The sequence below is a fragment of the Hypomesus nipponensis genome, chromosome 3, assembly GCF_054491055.1.
Source record: "Hypomesus nipponensis isolate SF chromosome 3, ASM5449105v1, whole genome shotgun sequence".
Lineage (NCBI taxonomy): Eukaryota > Metazoa > Chordata > Actinopteri > Osmeriformes > Osmeridae > Hypomesus > Hypomesus nipponensis.
Genome location: NC_140363.1, coordinates 5955200 through 5975554, shown reverse-complemented (window position 1 = coordinate 5975554; position 20355 = coordinate 5955200). Strand labels below are relative to the sequence as shown.

The 20355-nt window shown below is 51.1% G+C and overlaps 1 protein-coding gene across 1 annotated transcript; it reads left to right on the top strand.

Annotated features, from left to right (window-relative positions):
- Nucleotides 1–154: 154 nt before the first annotated feature.
- eif2ak3 (eukaryotic translation initiation factor 2-alpha kinase 3) lies at nucleotides 155–20309 on the top strand. Its single transcript, XM_084673583.1, has 17 exons — nucleotides 155–767; nucleotides 7231–7360; nucleotides 10586–10780; nucleotides 10881–11011; nucleotides 11190–11436; nucleotides 11818–11980; nucleotides 12215–12334; nucleotides 12482–12604; nucleotides 13256–13464; nucleotides 14038–14153; nucleotides 14662–14784; nucleotides 15013–15162; nucleotides 15264–15975; nucleotides 16274–16444; nucleotides 16565–16666; nucleotides 16775–16837; nucleotides 17223–20309. Exons 1-17 carry the CDS (start codon nucleotides 472–474, stop codon nucleotides 17394–17396), a joined length of 3225 nt encoding a protein of 1074 aa, XP_084529709.1. The 5' UTR covers nucleotides 155–471; the 3' UTR covers nucleotides 17397–20309.
- The last annotated feature ends 46 nt before the right edge of the window (nucleotides 20310–20355 follow it).

Genomic DNA, 20355 nt, shown 5'->3' with positions numbered 1-20355 from the left:
TTCCTTTAGGTGGCAAGAATTGCGCATGCTCACAACGCACATTGATTTCACGTACAGGCGATTGTCCAATAACGATCAGTGTTTGGAGGGAGGGAGGGCATGCAACATCCGATTTTAAATGACAAGCAGAACGTGCAATCGGGCTTTGCTTAGTACACAAATTCTGTAGATTGACAAACTGTTTTCCAATCAGGTTTCTTTGTGAGGTGTTTACTGTACAGTCGCAATATTTCTGTCCAATCCCTCTGTGGAAACGGGGCGGGATGAGCGTTACTAAGACAAGTCTCGAGTCAAGTATAAAGGGAATAACATGGTACCCCTGTGGCTGTTGATGTTTACCTGAAGAAAGGAATAGCGAATAACTGCCTTATTTTATGTTTTTGTATATAAGTTTGCGTATTTTTGTACTTTGTAGATTTACACTGCCATTGGCATGTAAATCGCACATTCACTAATGTGCCAATATTACAAATGGAAAAGGGGTTTCACTTTGGAAACGTGAGCATTTCCCTGGTGCTCCTCTTGTTGCTGAAAGCATTGACTGGGACGTCTCAAACTCAAGACTCCGTCGTCGGGAGGGAGCCCGCGCCTGCCATCCCGGGCTCAGACACAGCAGGTGAACATGGTTCAGGAGTTATGGAGAAAAGCTTGGGAAATATCGGCGCCCCGATCATTGGAGACGTAACGGTCGAGGACGACGAGAACGGGGCGACAGGGGAGGAGGATGAGTCTCATGAAGCCTACTCCGGAAATATTCCACCGACAAGGTTAGCTAATGACAAACCTCTCTCAATGCCACACTTGACTCGACAGTTGTATATTCATTTGTAGAAACATGTAACTCTGCAAATTCGTAGTCCCCTGCAAAGTTTTGTCGAGAACCAAGCCCAACTTTCACACTTGAGTTCATGCACACCGATAGGAAGTGCAATGCGCAATATCAACTAGCTTCAGATAAAAACTAGTACATTCCATTTTTTGTATGTGTATTCTTTATACAATTATAAAATATAGCACAAGAGTTTAATTTCATGGCTTTCAGACTGCAGTAAAACAACACGAGAGTTAAAAGTACGGAACTCAGACAGCTCTCGCTGGTGTAACAGACGTGGTCTTGCAAGCTCCGTCAGAGGCATGTTGCTCATGCTGCAATCAGCCAGTGCAATGTCAGCAGCAAACACGAACCCCACGGAGGTTAAATAAGATATAGCCGTAGCACGACAACACTCGCACATTCCGGCAAAGTGGAATGGAAAGTAATTTATTTCAACTGGAATGCCAGTGTGCTACAGATGGCAATCATCGAAGAGTTTATAATGCAGTAACAGACACAAACGGAGGATGAACCCCAGTATGTAGTGCAGCAAGGCGTTCTCGGCAACAGTTGTCGGCAGAGGGAATATTAATAGTTTGGCCCAGTTGAGGGGACACATCTACCAGACTCATCGTTCAGTGCTGGTGCGCTGTGGTCCTGCCTGTTGTCTGTGTGCTATGTGTGTGTGCTGGCCAGGGGCTAGTCCAGACATAACACCCTAGTTTCCGTCACCATGATGTCTATAAGTTGAGTCCAGTAATGTTGTCTGGATGGTCTTCATCACCAAGTGATGTGGTTCGAGTTATTTTCCCCAGCAGACTTTAGCCTGCTAACTTGTACCAGGCCTACCTTTTGACCTCTCTACCAGAAGACCTCTCTACCAGAAGACCTCTCTACCTGCAGACCTCTCTACCTGCAGACCTCTCTACCAGTAAACCTCTCTACCTGCAGACCTCTCTACCAGTAAATCTCTCTACCAGTAAACCACTACCAGTATACATTTCAGACAGGGATGTACAGTGTCTGGAAGTCTCTGACCAAACAAAGAACAAACCTTACTACCAGGGACATTTGTGTCCAAGGCTAAGATTTGCTGCTTCGAATGAACTGAGAACTATTGTGGCCCTCAGGTGCACAACACAACAACATTAGCAAAGCAAACAAAAGCTGACACTATGACATTAATTGATGTAAAACAATAATATTACAACACAACAACAATTACCCACAGTAATCGCAGCCAAAATGCTGCGATTCAAGTCCGTCACAACAGAAGTGCTCCCAACCACTAGGGGCAATGCTGCTGTTATTATGTTGTCAGCTTTGGTTTGCTTTGTTAATGTTGTTTGTTAATGTTCACCTTAGGGACACCATACACAACTCACCTAAACAAGCTGCATGTAGCAGGGGCCTGGGACACTGGGAGTCTCACTCTCCCTGGGTGCTGTCTCTCACACTGCAGCTAAGAGACTGCAGGGAGCTGGAGAAGCATAAGAACTCAACACTGGTCACCCAGCTGGCCACACCCACCCCCTCTCTCTCTTCTCTCTCTCTCTCTCTCTCTCTCTCTCTCTCTCTCTCTCTCTCTCTCTCTCTCTCTTTCTCGCGAGCGCGCTCTCTGTATCTCCCTGATCCTGCAGTATTTATCCAGCTTTAATGTTATAAAATCAACAACTCTTTGTGAACTTGAGGAGTGTGTGTGTGTGTGTGTGTGTTTGAGAGAGAGCCCTAGTGTGTGTGTGTGTGTTTGAGAGAGAGCCCTAGTGTGTGTGTGTGTGTGTGTTTGAGAGAGAGCCCTAGTGTGTGTGTGTGTGATGTGTGTTGGCTGTGGCCCTGCTGAAATAGCTTCACTCTATCAGCCAACACTCTTAAGCTTGTTTAGCTTACATGGCTATCACACTCAGTGACGATTCTGGGGTTAACCTCCCTTTTCAAACTCACACAAACACACACTCTGATAAACACACATTTCCATAAACAAACACAGAGACAATGTGACCTTTTAAAGGTTAATCCCAGTGGCCAATCACAAGTCAAATGTGTCATGTGATCAGGAACGTGGCACAAATAATCACAAACCCTCCCTCCCTCCCTCCCTGACTGATCTTCATCACCTTCATAGTAGGACTGCTCTTCCAGTCCAACCACTCTGAAGACAGGATCAGGGTGAATGATCATTTGATCAGTATCAAGCTGTATTCTGAGGTTGGTCTCTCTACAGCCGGGGTGTCAAACTCCGGGCCTCGACGGCCGCTGTCCTGCATGTTTTAGATGTTTCCCTGCTCCAACACAGACCACAGTGTGGGTCTCTTTACAGTGTAGGTCTCTTTCTATAGACTGGTCTCTACAGACTGGCCTCTCTTCAGGCTGGTCTCTCTTAAAACTGGTCTCTCTACAGGCTGTTCTCTCTGCCATGCTGGTCTTTCTCTACAGGGCTGGTCTTTCTACAGGGCTGGTCTCTATACAGGATTGATCTTTCTATAGACTGGTCTCTCTGCTATGCTGATGTCTCTTTACAGGGCTGGTCTCTCTAGGCTGATCTCTCTATAGACTGGTCTCTCTACTATGCTGATGTCTCTTCACAGGGCTGGTCTCTCTACAGGGCTGGTCTCTCTACAGGCTGGTCTCTCTGCTATGCTGATGTCTCTCTACAGGGCTGGTCTCTCTATAGACTGGTCTCTCTGCTATGCTGATGTCTCTTTACAGGGCTGGTCTTTCTACAGGGCTGGTCTCTCTACAGGCTGGTCCCACTGCCGTCTCTCTACACGCTGATACCTCAAAGTGTTCTGTGTGTGTGTGTGTGTATGGGGGGGGGGGGGGGGCTAGGTCATGAGACAAGACTTAGAGGTGAGAGTAGGGTTGTTGGGTTTTGAATCACCCCCTCTGCCCCCCCAGCAGCACCTTTTTGGGCTGCCTCCCGCCTGCTGGCTCTCACAGCCTACTGCTTAGCAACAGCCAATCAGCCAGGCTGCCTCCAGCAACTTGTTGGCCAATCACAACGTGGGACGTGGTAGTGTTCAGAATTTGAGTTGGCCGCATGGTTCTCCATGAAGCAGGAGAGCATCTGGGAGGAGGGGAGAGAGTTCATGTCCTGTTTAGGGTTTTTTTGTTCACTCCTTCTGTAACCAGGGAAAGGTTGTGGATTTTATTTATAGAACTGTCCTGGAAACGAGGCTGTTGAATAAAGAGGTGTGGACTCCTGCAGGAAGAAAGAGCACTGACTCTGGAAACACACTGTTGTGAAAGCAACATGCAGAGTTTTATAAGCACTATTCTAACAGTTTGATGTGATTGTGTTTCTGACAACTGCCTTACCTGTGTCCTTCATGGGAACATAACAGGAAATGTGATCTTGATCCCCTGAAGCCATGGTCAGGAGGAAAACTAAGATCAGTAGATATCACTGAGGTACCTTGGGGATGTCTGATTGCAACAGTTTGTTTATTTGTCTTCTCATTGAGCACCACTGTGACAAGAAAGATGGGTCCTTTAGCCTAATTTCAGTGGACACACCCTGCAGCACTGCAGTGTAGGGTGGGGCAGAGGGGAGAGGTAGGCTATGAGGAGAGTGAGAGAAAAAGTGGGGGGAGAGAGGGAAGAGAGAGAGAGAGAGAGAGAGAGAGAGAGAGAGAGAGAGAGAGAGAGAGAGAGAGAGAGAGAGAGAGAGAGAGAGAGAGAGAGAGAGAGAGAGAGAGAGAGAGAGAGAGAGAGAGAGAGAGAGAGAGAGAGAGAGAGAGAGAGAGAGAGAGAGAGAGAGAGAGAGAGAGAGAGAGAGAGAGAGAGAGAGAGAGAGAGAGAGAGAGAGAGAGAGAGAGAGAGAGAGAGAGAGAGAGAGAGAGAGAGAGAGAGAGAGAGAGAGGAATGGTAACAGAGATGGAGAGATGGAGAGAGAGAGAGAGGATGGGATAAAGGGAGGGAGGGAGGGAGGGAGGGATGGAGGGATGTAAACAGAAGAGAGTGCACTAGGACCCTGATGCTCTGCTGTACTGTAGGTAGCACCTCACTGCTTAGCAACAACCAATCGGACTGACAGATCAAAACTAGACACCCTCTGATTGGCTGACAACGGTGTGGCGCCACGGCGTTTGCATTGTGCCATGTGAGACGCTACCGCGGGCCGAGGATGAAGGCATGAGCTGTCAGCATGGCAACGGGGTATTTTTCTAAAAGGCTAAAGTTTGTGTGTGTGGCCTGTAACCACTCCCTGCTTTGGTCCAGATGGCAGCTCTGACATATGTGTGTGTGTGTGTGTAGAACATATGTCTGGCACGTTCAGTTGCTAATCTGCCTTCTCTAACCGTCTATTAGTCCCCCCCCCCCTCCCCCTCCTAACTAACCCTGACCTTTATAACTAACTCAAACCCTAATAACTAGCCCTTAAAGCTAGCCCTGACGCATATAACTAGCCTAATCTTTAGTGACTAACCCTGCTAATTAACCCCAACCCTTATAATTAACCCCGACCCTTATAACTAACCCTCATCACTAACTCGTAACTTTTATAACTATCCCTGACCCTTATAACTAACCCCTAACCATTATAACCAACCTTTATAACCAGCCATAACCCTCAAAGCTAGACTTTTCTAGTTGTGGTTCTGTCTAGCATGTGGTGGTCCTGGTTCTGTCTAGCATGTGGTGGTCCTGGTTCTGTCTAGCATGTGGTGGTCCTGGTTCTGTCTAGCAGGGTGTGGTTCTGGTTATGTACCCAGCAACCACGTGCTACCCATGCTACTCTCTGCCACTTCAGAGCAGCCGTTTGTCGGACGCACACTTACACAACACACGCACACGCACACACTGCAGCACGTAACCAAGGCTGCTCGCTGGTGCATGGTTACAGGCAGACGCTCTCAGCTATTGGCTCAGTGTCTAAGCCGAGGTTCAGCTATTGGCTGAGTGAGGTTGAAAACAGAACTCTGATTTGTTCTGGCTGAAGGCAAGCTGCTCTGATTGGTGGAGAGGGGTGATTCGTGCTCCTTAGAGACTCTGCCTGTGTAAACATCCTGCCTCTTTCTTCTTTCTTTCAATGGAGTATGTTTACCGGGGGCAGTGGCTGAGGCTGGGGGGAGGGGGGCAGGGGGGCAGGGGGGAGCTGGGGACACAGCATGGATAATTGGTCGGCTGCTTTGACAGTTGCACAGAGCTCGAATCTCTGTTGTGACACTTTGAAGTCGACGCCTGAATGCAAACATGTCTCTTTGTGAGTCTGTGTCTCTTTGAGGCAAACATCTGTCTGCCTAGCTGGCGCCCACTGGCAGCTGTGTGGCGTGGCCGGCCGGCCGGCAGCAGGACCAGAGGCCAGGGACAGAGTCACCCCCACCCTGGAAACAAACAGCTGGGGTTCTCTGGCTGCATGTTTCAGATTCGGCAGCGTGTTTCAGTGTCTTGTCTCCTTCTAAGGGGGAGACAACACCGCCCCCTCCCCCCCCCCCCCCAACATAGAGCTCAGGAGAGGTCTGTGATCTCCGTGGTAACGAGTCTCTCCCCTCAGACCGTCTGATTCCTGCTCTCGCAGTCACAGCATGGCTGGGGGCGGGGCCAAGGCGGAGACGCGGAGCCTCGCTCGGCATGCAGCTCTGCTTCCTCATTGTCTCCGAGCCTACTGCTTAGTAACAACCAATCAGACCAATATTTTTGGCAAAGCTCAGCAGCCAATGGAGAGCAAGAAACGAAGCTTCTGCAGAGTGCTTCTTATTGGCTGCGGAGAGAAAAACAATGTTTTCCTCTTGGTGCATCAGTGTAGTGATAGTTTACTACTGTGGCGATGTTATGCTGAGTTGTTATGTTATACACCATGCCACCGTGCTGGGAAAAGCCCAGACACTCTCAGAGTACATAGTCTGTCTGCGTCTGATGAGGAACTCCTAAGGACAAGCCTGTTACACACGGAGATAGTGCTGCAGCCACCTGCACACAACAGGCTTTTGTTCATATTATCAGCACAGTTAGAGCACACAAGGTTACAACTTTCTCAGCAGCTAACTGGGCACTCTTACAGTACAGAAGGCTCCAGCTTTCTCAGAAGCTCACTATACCAGCAATATTGATATAACAATTTTCATTACAACATATACACACATGTTGAGATGTAAACAGATATATGACTGGGTGTGTGGTGTGTGAACTTGTCTTTGTGACCTAGTGTGTTTCCACTCTCCAAAGTGGAGACCAGCTGATCTGTGATTGGTTGCTGTGTGAATGATGAGCTCTCTGATTGGCCGGTCATACAGGTGTGCTGCTGCAGAAGATGGTGCTGCTGAACTGATGAAGAACACACACACAAATGCTCACGCGTACACACATAGGCTACATACTTTAGCCTCAATAACTGGTGTGTGTGTGCTAACTGGTGTGTGTGTGCTAACTGGTGTGTGTGGTAACTGGTGTCTGTGTGTGTGTGTGTCCTTCCCCAGGTCTCTGGTGATCATCAGCACGTTGGATGGACGGATCTCGGCTCTGGACCCCAACAACCAGGGACGCAAGCAGTGGGACCTGGACGTGGGATCGGGCTGCCTGGTCTCCTCCAGCCTCAGCAAGCCTGAGGTACACACACACACGCACACGCACACACATACACAAGCGTACACGCACACACACTAAGAGGTGTAATACATGTCAACGGTTCATATGCAAAGCGCACAGCAGCACCTGCACACACCTGCGCGATGACATCAAACCTCTGACCGCACGTGAGAACTCCGACACAGACTTCCAATGAACACACGTCACGTAGGCGTCACGCTGGCGTCGTGCACACGTATGTTACTGACGTGTAAACACGTATGTTACTGACGTGTGAACTCGTATGTTACTGACGTGTGAACTCGTATGTTACTGACGTGTGAACACGTATGTTACTGACGTGTGAACTCGTATGTTACTGACGTGTGAACACTTATGTTACTGACGTGTGAACAACGGGTACGTGACGCGTCCACTCCACCTGACACCTCAAATGCGCGAGGCCCGCGCCTACCGTGAACACTGTAGCACAGTGCGTTCACCGCGTACCTGATACGGGTGAATAACGCGTGAGCTACTCTGGCGAGTTTTAGAAAGCGCGGAATGAACAGCCTACTCCACGTTACAGTTTGACAGAACATATGGTGTGCATATCAACAGCCACCCAAACACACAGCTGCCTGCCCAGACGCGTGAGATGTTTCAGCGGTGATCTCGGTGAAACCTACTCAGACCCAAACCCAAAGAGCTCCGGCGTCGAGGCCGGGCGGCTGTTTGGCCACTGCACAATGGCGTCAGTATGCGAAGCACACACGTCACCTGCATGTGCGCACGCCTACATATCTATCAAACAGCGAGGAGCAGTGTTCACGGTAGGCGCAGGCCTCGCAGGAAAATGTTAACTGATGACTAAATGGGTGTCCCGATAACCCATGTGGATGTGCAGTGATAATAAACATGGGGAAAGTTGCTACCAGCAGGGCAGTTATGGCTTCTCCATGCCCCCCCCCCCCACACACACACACACAACAGCTCACCCCCCAACAACACACACAGACTAAATCCACACCATAACACAACATAGAGCAGGCTGTAATTAACCCACATCTTAATGAGTGCACTGAGTTGACTCACTGTGTGGGTGTGTGGATGTGTGTGAGAGTAAGTGTGTGTGTGTGTGTGCGCGCAAACACTGCAGGAGGCCTGCAATGACATCACAAACAGCTCATCCAGTCCTTTGGCTAATCGTCCTCAGACAGCAGAGCTGTGGACCAGGAGGGGGAGGGGGGGGGGGTCTAGGGGAGGGATGATGGACTGTGCTGTCAGAGCATAGGTGATGTCATCTCTTCATATAGACAGCAGCATATGGGGGGGTGGGGGCATCCCAGCATGCTGCAGAAGGGTAAGCTCTTTGGAGCTGGGGGAGGCAGGGGGAGGAGGGGGTTGACTCATTCTCCTGCTCTTGTCTCTGCTGATGCCTTAATCCCTGTTTCTGATCTGGCCACACACACACACTCGCGCGCACACACACACACACACACACACACACTCACACGCACACTCCTTCATTGATTACTGCAGAGCTGAATTAGCCCCCCAGACAAGGGTAAACATGTTCGCCCAGCTTCCTGATGTTCCTCCTACTTAGATCTCACCTCCAGACCTCCAATCCCCCCAGACTCCCTCCACACCTCCCGTCCATATCTCCAGACACCCAGACTTCCCCTCCATATCTTTAGACCTCCAGACTTCCCCTCCAAACCTCCAGACACCCAGACCTTCCCTCCAGACCTCCAGACCCCCAGACTTCCCCTCCAGACCTCCAGACCCCCAGATTTCCCCTCCAGACCCCCAGATTTCTGTCTGCTGGTGTGGATGATGTGGGGGACTCCCTCTGTCCTCCCTGACCTCTGATGTCATCACTCCAGTAACTCAAACAGCACACTGCTGGCCCACGAGGCAAGCTTCACTTAAAGAACACACACAGAGATAAAGACACAGACACACACACACAGCCACACACAGGGATAAAGACACACACAGGGGTGGGGTGTGTGGAAGCTGAAAAAGAAGAACAACAAACCAGAGTGAGGAGGTCTTGTGAGGTTCCTCTCTGCCACACAGAACCCGCTCACTCACCAGCCATTCATTCAAACTGCAGAGAGAGAGAGAGAGAGAGAGGCAGAGAGTGAGAGTGAGAGTGTGAGAGAGAGAGAGAGTGAGTGTTATGAGATGACATCATTCTTTGGCTGAAGCATTACCTCACCGGTTCTCTCTAATCTCTCTCCCCCCCCCTCTCCTCCTCTCTTGTGCTGCCCTCCCCCCTCAGACACACACACACACACACACACACTCTTGACTCTAATTGAAATCCTCTCCACTCCTTTCAAGTGACAGCTCTTTTCTGCAGACAATGCGGTTTATGCCCCCCTTCCTCTTCTCCACACGCTCCAATAGGTGCCTGTTTCCTGGCGGTGTCATTCAGCTAGCCAATGGCAATGGGGCGGGCTCCCCTAATCACCGAGCAGACTGTCGTCTGAGGGCCTGGCGAGCACCAATCACACCGCGCAGTTGTTAAGCACCGGGTTGGGGAGAGCTGAGGCTCTCAGCCAATGGCGGGGCTTTGTCCGCTGCAGCCAGGCATTTCAGGTTACAGAAACAAGGCTGCAGGAGACACACACACACACACACACCATAACACATACACTATAACACACACACACACTATAACACATACACTATAACACACACACACCATAACACATACACTATAACATACACACACTATAACACATACACTATAACACACACCATAACACATACACTATAGCACACACACACACACACCAGAACACACACACCATAACACATACATGATGAGGGAGTGGGGGGGGGGGTGAAAAATGAAGGTATGGAAAAGTGAGAGAGATTATGAAATGAGGGGGGGGCGGGGAGCAACAGGAGGAGGGATAGAGGGGGTGAACAGAGGAGACGAGAGAGAAGAGGGACAGGGGGAGGGAGACAGAAGGGAGGAGGTGAGATGTCGTCCTGACAACAGCAGATCCAGAGGTTGGCCATGCCTGGTGCTTCCCTGAAGAAGGACTCAATAAATCACGCCTGGTCATAGCAGCGTCTCATTGGCTGAGGAGAACAACACAGACTTGTCATACCAACTTCTTATTGGCTGTGGAGAACACGTCAGCTTCTCACTGGTTGGCTGGAGGCTAAGTACGGCTTGCGTGGCACCGGTCTGTGCGTGTGTGTGTACAGTATATTAACATACTCCCCCTGCTCCCCTGTATCCAGGTGTTCGGCAGTAAGATGTTCATCCCATCGCTGGACGGAGCCCTGTTCCAGTGGAATCGGGACCGGGAGGTGATGGAGGCGGTTCCGTTCAGCGTGGAGTCTCTGCTGGAGTCGTCCTACCGCATAGCCGAGGACACAGTCCTGGTGGGGGGAAAGACCCTCACCACCTACGGCCTGGGAGCCTACAGCGGCAAGGTCAGAAGTCCCCCTCCTCCTCCACCTCCTCCTCCTCTTCCTTATCAGCCAGGTAACTGAGTAGTTGACAGCTGCCTGGTTCTCTCTGCCCCTCCCCCAGCTGAGGTATATCTGCTCTGCGGTTGGCTGCAGCCGCTGGGGTGAGGAGGAGACGGGGCCCGAGGACCTGTTGCTGCTCCACAGGACCCAGAAGACTGTCCGCGCCGTCCGGCCTCGCTCCGGCCTCGAGAAGTACGTGTTGAGGACCCATCTAACCATGAACTACAAATCCCAAAGACCCCCCAACTCTGAGCCCTCACCTTACTCGGCTTCTGTGAGCCTCATTCTGTCTCTTTCTCTCTCTCTCTCTCTCTATCTCTCTCTCTCTCTCTCTCTCTCTCTCTCTCCCTCCCCGCCTCGATCTCCCTAGGTGGAACTTCAGTGTTGGTAACTTTGAGCTGAAGCTGGTGTCTGACCAGCAGTCGGGTCTGAGTTTCCTGGAGGGGGAGCTGGCCAGCGGGGACTTGTGGAAGGAGGAGAGGAGAGATGGGCAGCGCGTCATACAGGAGGAGGCCCAGGTGGAGAACCAGGACTTGGTCATCAAGGTCTCTGTGCCCGACTGGAAAGTCCTAGCCTTCAGCACCAAGTCTGGAGGACAGCTGGTCTGGGAGCACCAGGTGACGAGACGACTCTCTCCTACCTCCTATCCCCTTACCCCCTAACTCCTAGCCTCTACCTCCTTGCTCCTAACTCCCACCCCCTATCACCTAGCTTCTACCTCCTTGCTCCTAACTCCTACCCCCTAACTCCTAGCCTCTACCTCCTTGCTTCTAACTCCTACCCCCTATCACCTAGCTTCTACCTCCTTGCTCCTAACTCTTACCACCTTGCTCCTAGTTCCTAGCCTCTACCTTCTGGCTCATACCTCTCCTAGTTCTTATATCCTAGCTCTTAGATCCTAGCTCCTAGCTGCTAGCTCCCAACCCTCCTCTGTTCTGCAACCTATAGCGTGTATGTATGTGCTAATCTCTGTAATCATGGTTGTGTGTGCCCCCCAGTTCTGCACCCCCATCGCTGCCGCCTGGCTGGTGGGTGGGGGCAAGGTGACGCCCATCAGCCTGTTTGACGACACGCGCTACAGCAGCCAATCAGACGCTGAGCCTGAGGAGGAAGACATCATGGAGCAGGCCAGGGGCGCCACAGAGTCCAGCGTGTACCTGGGTATGCACACACACACACACACACAAACGAACACTCGTATGCTCACCACACACACACACGTACATGCATGCCCAACACACACACTCATCACACACACATACATTCACACACACGCTCACCTTACACAATTCACACACAGTCTTACAACACACCTACACACTCTCACAACACAGGCCTACACACACACACACTCCTAGTTGGGCGGGCGTGTTTGAAGTGCTGGTGTGTCTCCAGGTATGTTCCAGGGCCAGCTCTACCTGCAGTCGTCTGTCAGGGTCTCAGACAAGTTCCCCTCCCAGGCGCTAAAGGGCCACAACGGCCACATGCCCGTCGTCAAGTGGAAACCCCTCATCCGTAAGTAACACGCCAGGACGTGACCACGGTAACCGCTCTGTAACCACGGGAACATCTCTGGAACCCTGTGACCCCGAGCGTGAGCAAGGTTCAGGTTAATGTGCTGATAGTGATGGAGTGTTTCTCTTTCCCCCCCCCCCCCCCCAGACTCCCCCTCCCGCACCCCAGTCCTGGTGGGTTCGGATGAGTTTGACAAGTGCCTAAACAACGACAAGTTCTCCCATGACGAGTACAGCAACGGAGCGCTGTCCGTCCTGCAGTATCCCTACGGTAACGGCACCATGTCAACCATCACACTGCCGCACTGCCACCAGAGTAGAGTTGAGCACAGTAGAACAGAGTACAGTCGTGTAGAGTACAGTACAGTACAGTAGAATGTAGTACAGTAAAGTAGAATGTAGTTCAGTAGAGTACAGTGTAGAACAGTAGAGTAAAGTAGAATGTAGTAAAGTAGAATGTAGTTCAGTAGAGTACAGTGTAGAACAGTACAGTAAAGTAGAATGTAGTAAAGTAGAATGTAGTACAGTAGAGTACAGTGTAGTACAGTACAGTACAGTAGAATTTAGTACAGTAAAGTTGATTGTAGTACAGTAGAGTACAGTGTAGTACAGTACAGTAGAATGTAGTACAGTAAAGTAGAATGTAGTACAGTAGAGTAGAATGTAGTACAGTAAAGTAGAATGTAGTACAGTAGAGTAGAATGTAGTACAGTACAGTAGAATGTAGTACAGTAAAGTAGAATGTAGTACAGTAGAGTACAGTGTAGTACAGTAGAGTACAGTGTAGTACAGTAAAGTAGAATGTAGTACAGTAGAGTACAGTGCAGGATAGTGTAATCCAGTCCAGTCCAGTAGAGTGCAGTACTGTAGAGACCTGAGGGATCATGGTGGATGACTGAGCCCAGACCGGTCCTGTCTCCAGATAACGGCTACTACTACAGCCAGCGGTACCGGGAGAAGCGCGGAGCGGAGGTGAGCCATGTCCCCAGCGAGGGCCGGCGCAGGAAGGACCCGGTGCTGCTGCTGCCCTGGTGGAAGGAGATCCTGGGGACCATTATTCTCTGCATCGCCACCACCACGTACATCGTACGCAAGTTCTTCCACCCCCCTGCCCCCGTCATGTACATACGGGTAAGCCTGCTGCACCACACACACACACACACACACACACACACACAGAGCATGTTTACAGGTGGGGCTTGTTTACAGGTGGGGCTTGTTTACAGGGGGAGCATGTTTAGAGGTGGGGCATGTTTACAGGGGGAGCATGTTTAGAGGTGGGGCATGTTTACAGGGGGAGCATGTTTAGAGGTGGGGCATGTTTACAGGGGGAGCATGTTTAGAGGTGGGACATGTTTAGAGGTGGGGCATGTTTACTGGGGGGGCATGTTTAGAGGTGGGGCATGTTTACAGGGGGGGCATGTTTGGAGGTGGGACATGTTTACTGGGGGGGCATGTTTGGAGGTGGGACATGTTTACAGGGGGAGCATGTTTAGAGGTGGGACATGTTTACTGGGGGGGCATGTTTAGAGGTGGGGCATGTTTAGAGGTGGGGCATGTTTACTGGGGGGGCATGTTTGGAGGTGGGACATGTTTACAGGGGGAGCATGTTTAGAGGTGGGACATGTTTACTGGGGGGGCATGTTTAGAGGTGGGGCATGTTTAGAGGTGGGGCATGTTTACAGAGCTTCTCTGTGTCCATAGCAACGGAAGGAGTCAGAGACGCAGTGCCAGACGGACAGCAAGTTCGACCCCCCGGCCCTGGACTCCACCTCAGAGATGGTTGCCATAGAAACTCGTCTCAGCGACTACGTGTCCAGGTATGCTGTTGAAGCTGAGCAAACGTCCTCCATAACCTTGGTGACGGCCTGACAGGCTGGCCAGGCCATCACAGCCACATCACAGTCTGACTGATGGTGGAACGAATGCTGTTGCCATGGTGACCGCTGCTTTTCCAGGCTGTTTTTCAGTTTTGAATAAAAGGGGCGTTGTTTAGAGTCATTGGTCAGCTACTTTTACTGAGGACTGACTTTAACCAATTTAACTTGGTTACACATACACACACACACACACACACATATATACACGCACACACACACGCGCACAGTCACCTTGACCCATAGTATCATGCAGAGATTGGATAACTTTACCTGTCCATCAGCTGGTGTCTGGGAGGCTGGTGAATCTAATCCTGTTTACATCACCTGAGCTACCCTCCGACCTCACATCCTCTGACCTCACTTCCTCTGACCTCAGTCTCAGCAGTACAACATGTCTACAAGATGAATAATGATCTTGTGTGTGTGTGTGTGTGCGCCCCTCCTGCAGGTACCTGACAGACTTTGAGCCGGTGCAGTGTCTGGGCAGAGGGGGGTTCGGGGTCGTGTTTGAGGCCCGGAACAAAGTGGACGACTGCAACTACGCCATCAAGAGGATCCGCCTGCCCAACAGGTAAAATAAACACACATAAACAGAGGCCCACACACACACACATGTTCATTCACACATATGCACACACACACACACACACACACACACACACACACAGACACACACACACACACACACACACAGTAGCTGTGTGACTAAGCCCGTGTGTCTGTGTCTGTGGTTTTGTGTGCTTGTGTGTGTGTGTGTGTGTGTGTTTGTCTGTGTGTGCGGACGTGTGTGTGTGCTCAGGGAGCAGGCCAGAGAGAAGGTGATGCGGGAGGTGAAGGCGCTGGCCAAGCTGGAGCACCCTGGGATCATCCGCTACTTCAACGCCTGGCAGGAGAGCCCTCCACACGGCTGGCAGGAGGACATGGACCAGAGGTGGCTCAAAGACGCCAGGTACACACAGGCATGCTGACGGACGGGCGGGCGGGCGGGCGGGCGAGCATCTCAGACAGCTAATCTCTCGCTCCTCCCATCTCTCCCTGCCCCCTCCTCAGCACCACTGACTGGCACCTCAGCTTCCCAGACCACATGGAGGCCCTGTCGGTCAAAGTGCCTGTGTCCTCCGCCTCCGGTCCCGAGGGGGACGGGGGGGCGAGGGGGTCCGTCTCCCCGGGCGACCAGGCTCTGCTGTTAAGCAGCGGGGGTTTGAGGGGCGGATACGGCCTCCCTCCGGGCCAGGACAGCCTGATGTCGGAGCAGGACAGCCAGCCAGACCCCGAGGCCTCCGACACCCCCCACTCCTTCGAGCTGTGCCCGCCCCGCGGCCCCGCCGACCGCACCTCCTCCTCCTTCGACATCGTGTTCGAGGACTCCGGCTGCGACCGCGACGCCCACGGAGAGACGGACTCCGCCTCGGGCGCCGCCAGCCCTCACACGCTCACCGAGGCCGGTTCCTCGTCCTCCCTCACCCGGGGACAGGACCCTCCTGCTGCCCCCTCCTCCTCGCCCCCCCGCCCCACCTCCCTCTGCCTGGCTCCCAGCCCCCTCCGGGGCTCCTCGGGCCCCCAGCCGCCCCAGCGCCCCTCCCCCAGGGTGCACCTTTACATCCAGATGCAGCTGTGCCGGAAGGAGAACCTGAAGGACTGGATGTCCCAGCGCAGTCTGGCGGACCAGAGGCAGCGGGGGCAGTGTCTGGACATCTTCCTGCAGATCGCCGAGGCGGTCGACTTCTTACACAGCAAGGGCCTCATGCACAGGGACCTCAAGGTGAAGACACGCGCGCGCACGTATAAACACACAGTCGTACACACACACCCACAGGTATAAAGACACAGTCATGCACACACACCCACAGGTATAAAGACACAGTCATACACACACACATACAGTCACACAGTCACACGCACACACACACACAGGCATAAACACCGTAATACACACACACACACACACACACAGTCATACAGTCGCACACACACACACAGTCACACAAAGACGCACACACTCAGGCAGCAGTGCGTGTCCGGGCCTCATCCCTGCCTCCCTCCCTCCCTCCCTCATCCAGCCGTCCAACATCTTCTTCACGCTGGACGACGTGGTGAAGGTGGGGGACCTGGGGCTGGTGACGGCCATGGACCAGGACGAGGACGATGAGCCCAGCGTGCTCACGCCCCTGCCAGCCTACCCCCGCCACACCGGCCAGGTCGGCACCAAGCTCTACATGAGCCCAGAGCAGGTGAGAACCTCGTCACCCCGCTTTGGGGGGGGTTTCATATTCACACCTGTGTGTACAAGTAAAATAAGGACCTCAGGACCCACGTACTAAACATAATACACTCTTGTTTGTGTTCCACAGCTGTCTGGAAACTCTTACTCCCACAAGGTGGACATCTTCTCCCTGGGGCTGATTCTGTTTGAGCTGCTCTTCCCCTTCCGCACCCAGATGGAGAGGGTTCGGGTGAGTAGCCTGCCAACCTGGCAACCCAGCCTGTGACTGGCCCTCTGCAGGAGCGCAGGGTGGCTTTTGTGTTTGTCTCTGCTATTCTGAGATTGTGCTCCTCCTCAGACTCTGACTGAAGTGAGGGCTCTGCAGTTTCCTGATGTTTTCGCCAAGAACAACGTTCAGGAGGTGAGTGGCTCTCTGCCTCCACCTAGTGGCCAAAGTTGAGGTTTGTCTTTTACAAACGTGCACTACATGTTAACATGTCGTGCTAAGATGGTCTGAATATAAAGATACCCGTTATAATTATTTATAGACCAGTGCGTTTAGTAATGGATTCACTGATTAATTCATAGTTCATGGTTGGTTGATTGACAGGTACAATTGATTCACATGTACTATGTTCATTGATTTTGAAGGTTAATTGATTCCTTCATCAGCTTTTTCATCTGTTGTGTATTGACTGATTAATGTATATATTTGGTCATTATTAGATTTGATGGAATGATTGGGTTAATGGGTTGATTGACTGCTTGGTTGCCTGGTAACGGGCTGCCTGCCTGCTTGTTGGCAGCTGGGGATGGTGCGGCGCATGCTGTCGCGGAGCCCCCCGGAGCGGCCCGAGGCGGCGGAGATCACCGAGACGCCGCTGTTCCAGGAGCTGGAGCTGCCCTGCAGGATGAGGCAGCGCTCACGCACATACAGCGCCTCCTCCAGCGGGCGGCCCGCACGCACACACAACACCTGAACACACAACACCTGAACACACAACACCTGAACACACGCACACACAACACCTGAACACACGCACACACAACACCTGAACACACGCACAACACCTGAACACACGCACACACAACACCTGAACACACGCACAACACCTGAACACACGCACACACAACACCTGAACACACGCACACACAACACCTGAACACACACACACACAACACCTGAACACACACACACACAACACCTGAACACACACACACACAACACCTGAACACACACGCACACACAACACCTGAACACACACACACACCTGAACACACACGCACACACAACACCTGAACACACACACACACCTGAACACACACGCACACACCCACACCTGAACACGCACATACCATCTGGACACATACCTGCGCGCACACAGACACAGCACCTGAACACACACACACACATGCACACACTCATACTGCTTGAACAAAAAAACACACACAGCACCTCAACACACATGCCCCTTGAACATACGCGTTGGTTGGAGACCCCTGCTGACTAGACCGTCTACTGATCACCCCCTCAGGACCAGCCACACACGTACACACACACCCACACACACACACTACTTGAACACACACCCTGACCATCCTCACACTAGTGACAGTCTACTGCCTCCCTCCCCCAACACCCAACCCCACATGCCAGTCTGTTGCCTATGAAGAGCACTAACCTAAGAAGACCAAACAATCTTCTCATGCCCCAGCCCCCAAACACTCACGTCACATGACTACTCGACAAATCCACCCTCCCGGTTGCTTTTACGTAACTCGTCAAACAGCCAGTATGTTTTCTTATGCTACAGCTCAGAGGACAGGAGGGGTGAGGGGTTAAACTCTGAGAGGAGGGCTGAGGAGGGCTGAGGAGGGGTAAGGGGTTCAACTCCGAGAGGACAGGAGGGGATCTTTGTTTCCTTCATCACTCTCGGGACACCCCATCATTCCTGATTCGGGAGACCAAATAAACAAGAACCGCCTTTCTGCATGTCTGGGAGAGAGGGGATGGTGTGTGGACCAGTCTCTCTCACCTGCCTTGGGACTGGGCTTGGGGAGAGGGGGTTTGTCCCTCTCTCATGGGACAGGCGAGCCAGTCTGTGTGTGTAGTAGAGGGGCCGAGGTCAATGCTGTACTGTAATGTTCCTGACAAGGGGAGCGCTGTGTGTTTATCCCCCAAAAAGAATCTATTTTTCTTTTTTTGCAAGCGTGTCAATGTAAAAGACTTCTGCTCCACCTGGAGTTTCCTGCTCGAATCTGCCCAGCATTATTCTTCCTGCCCTCGTCGACTTCTGTAAATAATGGCAAAACAGGACAAGAACAACTGTTTGTTTGGTTCGTATGTTGACTGAGCGTGGGGGCTGGGACAGGGCCGTGGACATGGCTGCCTGTGTACAGAGCTTTAGGAGAGACAAACAATAACTAGATGATGAGTTTTATAAAGTGTCTGAATGTGTCATGGGCTTCATAAAGCCAGGAGCTGTTTTCACCTCTCAGTTCAACCTGCTCTCCTCTGATTATCGTCACACTGGCCTGGCAGGCTCCACGAATCACATCGGTTCGTCTGGTCTAGGAGCATTGGGTAGCCTGATTTGTAAAGTCAATTTGTAGATTATCTATAGATGCTCAATATTCAGTCGATAACCTATCAACAAATGATAAATTACCGTCAACAAAACCTAACTCCTCATCCCAGCCCTGACTCCACCCCTCATCCCATCCCTGACTCCACCCCTCATCCCAGCCCTGACTCCACCCCTCATCCCAGCCCTAACTCCACCCCTCATCCCAGCCCTAACTCCACCCCTCATCCCAGCCCTAACTCCACCCCTCATCCCAGCCCTAACTCCACCTCTCATCCCAGCCTTAACTCCACCCCTCATCCCAGCCCTAACCAGGTGGAAAACAGCAGCAGAGCTGTAGTTGATACTCTGTAGTTTGAGCATCTACAGCTAGTCTACAGAGGACTGAGTGTGTCCTCGCATTGTTGGTGGAGAGACACATGGAGAGGTGCCAGTTATTACACATGCTAATTGTAATGTACTATAATTATTGATTGTACCTTTTCTAATAGTTTTTTGATAAGATGCAATTTGGCAGGCATTTTTTTTTGGATCACTGTAAAATCTTTATTGTCGCTGATGCAGGAAGTGGAGTCCACCCTAGGCCCTCATGTCTGAACGGGTGATTCCTGGCAGTTCAACACCTGTAACAGGAGTTTCTTTAGTTCTGGGGCTCAATGCTGTCTGATGCTTGATTGAAAAGAGCAAAGATTAGTATCTTCTGCAGTGGACTGACATTTCACAACTCTAACGTGATACTTTATGTTCTGAAGGAATAGGGATTAGAGTAAGTTTGGTCAGTCTCATAAAATAGTTTATTTGATTTTTGAATGTCTTTTCTCAAAGGTTTATCTGTTGTCTACAGCTGCCCCTGTAGCTGTCCCTACAGAAAATGCATGTTCCTTTTAGTTTCTTGAGATACGAGATCATTCAAAATACCATGTCTTTCTACATTCACAGTTGAGACTTAGGTGTATGTTATAGAATATTTGTTGTCACCAAAAGCAACACCTATATTAGTATGAAATGACATGGCTTCAGTCTGCCCCACTGTTTCCTTGACAACCTTTCTGTGAATGTTCAGTTAGTTCAGTTCCCCCTAGCCATTTCCACACAGGGGTCTAGTGTGTCTCTACACAATTTATTCTCTGTCTGTCTGGAATTGTAAATATGTGTATTTGTTTTTATTTATGTTCAATGCTGAAATCAATCCTTTTTGGATTGGTGGTACTTGTATATGAATATATGAATGCGCTTCATCCAATGAAGTGCATTGAAATGATGACTTCATATAAGTCTAAATTTAATAAACGTTCTATTACATTTGTACTGTGTGTCTGGTTTGCAGTTTTTACATATTAATGCTTTAAATTAA

What these genes read in the sequence shown, in the direction of transcription:
- eif2ak3 (XM_084673583.1), top strand. Translation starts at nt 472, where the DNA reads ATGGAAAAGGGGTTTCACTTTGGAAACGTGAGCATTTCCCTGGTGCTC. An exon ending in AGAGTCCAGCGTGTACCTGG is followed by an intron (nt 11,981 to 12,214) that starts GTATGCACACAC and finishes GTGTGTCTCCAG; the next exon opens with GTATGTTCCAGGGCCAGCTC. An exon ending in TCATGCACAGGGACCTCAAG is followed by an intron (nt 15,976 to 16,273) that starts GTGAAGACACGC and finishes TCCCTCATCCAG; the next exon opens with CCGTCCAACATCTTCTTCAC.